General features: G+C 35.7%; 1 protein-coding gene across 14 annotated transcripts in view; it reads left to right on the plus strand.

The window, feature by feature from the left end:
* The window catches only part of KDM6A (lysine (K)-specific demethylase 6A), a 103300-nt gene extending 100164 nt beyond the window's left edge, over positions 1-3136 (plus strand). For all 14 annotated transcript variants that reach the window (XM_014544035.1, XM_014544039.1, XM_014544043.1 and 11 more), the window contains 2 exons: positions 870-1040; positions 2271-3136. In XM_014544035.1, the coding sequence (XP_014399521.1) occupies positions 870-1040; positions 2271-2300 (201 nt within the window). In that variant the 3' untranslated portion in view covers positions 2301-3136. The remainder of the gene's footprint in view (positions 1-869; positions 1041-2270) is intronic.
* The last annotated feature ends 51 nt before the right edge of the window (positions 3137-3187 follow it).

Below are 3187 nucleotides of genomic sequence, written 5' to 3' on the forward strand. Positions count from 1 at the left end.
TGTGACCAAATTTTCCTTTCTATCTTGGTATAAGAGTTCACTAAAGTATTAGCATTTGAGTCCATCCTTAAGGATGAGTGTGAGATTTCAGTGGACTAAAAAATGATGAGAATTGGAGGTAGAATGAATGTTATTATGAACTATAATAACAATATGGGAAATGAAATGGCTTATCCATAAAAGGGTAAGTTAGTCCAATGTGGCTGGAACTTACCAGAACAGACTCTGCAAATTATAAGTCTATGTAGTAGGAAGCTTACAGAGCATCTTGAATGACTTTAAGGAATTTGATATTCTGAGGTCATTGAAGCCATCAAAAGATTTTGAGCAGGCAACCAACTTGAATATGTGTTTTGAGGTTTGAGGTTTGGCTAAGCACTAAGCACTATGATATGCCTTGGAGGGGCAAAGATGAGTAAACATAGTCTTTATCTTTGAGGAGCTCAGTCTATAGGGGAAGGCAAATATCCATTCATAGTGCCCAGTATGAGCTCTATGCATGAGAAGTAAAAGAAAAATGATGATCACTTTTACCTGACTGTATAGTAATGTTTCAGATTTAGAGCAAAGTAGACTGACCTTTATTAAACTTTTGAATTGCGCTTTTGCCAGTGGTTGTAATGAGTATGCCATTCCCTTAGGCCACTTCCCTGAATATACATTGCCACCCATGTCTCTGGGTTTGGTGCAAAATAAATCTTGTTCATTAAAGAATTTTAAACATGGCCGTGTTTGTCTTGGTACCTACTTTGAACTAGAGACAACTGTCCACAATTCCATGTAAAGTAGGATTCTATGATTTTATTAAAGTATTACAATAAGTAAATGCCACTGTCGCAATTGAATGCTTTTTTTCTTGTATAAAATAGGTGGAGGTTTTTGATCTGCTTTTTGTCACTAATGAGAGCATTTCTCGAAAGACCTACGTAGTGCATTGTCAAGATTGTGCACGAAAAACAAGCAGAAACCTGGACAATTTTGTGGTGCTAGAACAGTACAAGATGGAGGACCTGATGCAAGTCTATGACCAATTTACATTAGTAAGTGAAATCAACATGTGAGTACATAGTTAGCTGGATAGGGAAGCAGCATTGTTTGTTCTGCCACCTGATAAACAGGAGGTATGAAATATTTAAATTTTCTTTTGGCTCGTTAGATATTGCATGATGTTCCCCTCCTCCACGTCCAAGTATTTATTCCTATGAAGTTAGCATATTTTATTTTCACTTTCCTTCCTGGGCGAGACCAGCCTAAATAATACCACAGTAATTACATTTTAAAATCTTTGTGTGCTTTTTGAACACTATCACATTGTCACCTCAGTTGATAAAATTTTTGTGTACACACAGGTTATTAGTGTCAACAAAATGAATCAGTAAATGTGCTTTTAAATATACTTCTGCTTTTAGAGCTAATTGTATTTATTTAAAATTTTGTTCTTGCCGGAAGTATTAACCTCATGAGAATATTTGTTAATCCTCACCCAAGGATTCCCCCCTCCCCACCACTGATATTTAGAGAGGGAGGGAAGGAGGGAGGGAGGGAAACATCGGTGTGCTACACCATCTGTTGCTTCCCATACGTGCCCTGATCGAAGCTGGGGATTCGGCAACCCAGGTATGTGTCCTTAACTGGGAATCGAACCCAAGACCCTTTGGTGCTTGGGCTAACGCTCTAACCATTTGGCAACACAGGCCAGGGCAACCTTATGGAGAATATTTGATGGAGCTTAACTTCCTGCTACATTATACAACCTTATAAAATTCAAGTATACTTATAAATTGCACACAATTTTTAACTTTCAAACAGCAGATGCTTAGGGGGAAGCACATCACTAGTTTTATAAATAGGAAAATAATTTATGAATTGTTGATTTCCTCCAATACATTTCTCTTACATATGTGATTAGAAACTGAATTTTTGAAATTTAGCTCCTGATATTTTCATTTGAATGGTCTTCCAGGTTGCCTGAAGAAGAAGAAAATTACCTGGAGTATGTTACACAAAATGCATTATCTAGTTGATAGGTTCTGAAGCAAGTTACTAATGAAATTATAATTGGTTTGTTGTTATTTTCTACAAGTCTTTTTTTTTTTTAGAGTCATCTAAAAAAATGCTCAACCTAATGTTCTTGACTTTTAATGTTCTTGAGTTTATGACTATTTGGTGAAGTAGTACAGAAACATGCTGGTGCACTGAGTAGGGTAATGGTCAGTAAGGGAGGTTATAACTTTGTATACCAAAGTAACATCCCTCACTTTTATTTTTAGGCTCCTCCATTGCCATCTTCCTCATCTTGATATTGTTCCATGGACATTAAATGAGACCTTTTCTGCTATTCAGGAAGTAACCCAGTTCTGCACCACTGGCTTTTAGAGCTGTCTCATAAGGCTGCTGGCTGAAACTGTGTCTATGCAACCTTCCAAGTGAGAGTGTCAACCAACTGGACTGAGGAGGGCACTGCTCCTACTCCAGGACTCTCAACGCTGATCAGCTGTACTTCAGAAAGAATAATAATTTCCATGTTTTGTATATATCTGACAAAACTGGCAACATCATACAGACTACTGACTTGAAGACAACCTCTTTTATATTTCTCTCTTTCTGGGCTGATGAACCTGTTTTCATCCTTTTCCCCTTCAGAATTTTCCTTGGAAAAAAAAATACTAGCCTAGCTGGTAATTTCTTTGTAAGGTAGTTAGCAAGTTTAAGGCTTTCTTTGGTCAACTTTTTTTTAATGTGAAAAGTTAGGTAAGGAACTTTTTTACTGCTTTTATGTTTTTCTGTCTTGTTTTGAAACCATGGCGGTTATTACACTTTTGGTTCCTAAATGAAATGTTTAAAAATTAACAGCCAAGTCACAAAGATAATGGATTGCACATAGACTAAGGAATAAACTTCAGATTTGTGATTTTTGTTTCTAATCTTGATGTAAATTTACACTATTTATAAATACATATTTATTGCTTGAAAATATTTGTGAATGGAATGCTGTTATTTTTTTCCAGATTTACCTGCCATTGAAATTTTAAGGAGTTCTGTAATTTCAAACACTACTCCTATTACATTTTCTATGTGTAAATAAAGCTGCTTAGCATTGTACAGAAACTTTTATTAAAATTGTTTAATGTTTAAAGAGTTTTCTATTGTTTGAGTTTTAAAAAGATTTTATGTACAGTGCCCAGTT

Source organism: Myotis brandtii, unplaced genomic scaffold, assembly GCF_000412655.1.
Source record: "Myotis brandtii unplaced genomic scaffold, ASM41265v1 scaffold349, whole genome shotgun sequence".
NCBI lineage: Eukaryota > Metazoa > Chordata > Mammalia > Chiroptera > Vespertilionidae > Myotis > Myotis brandtii.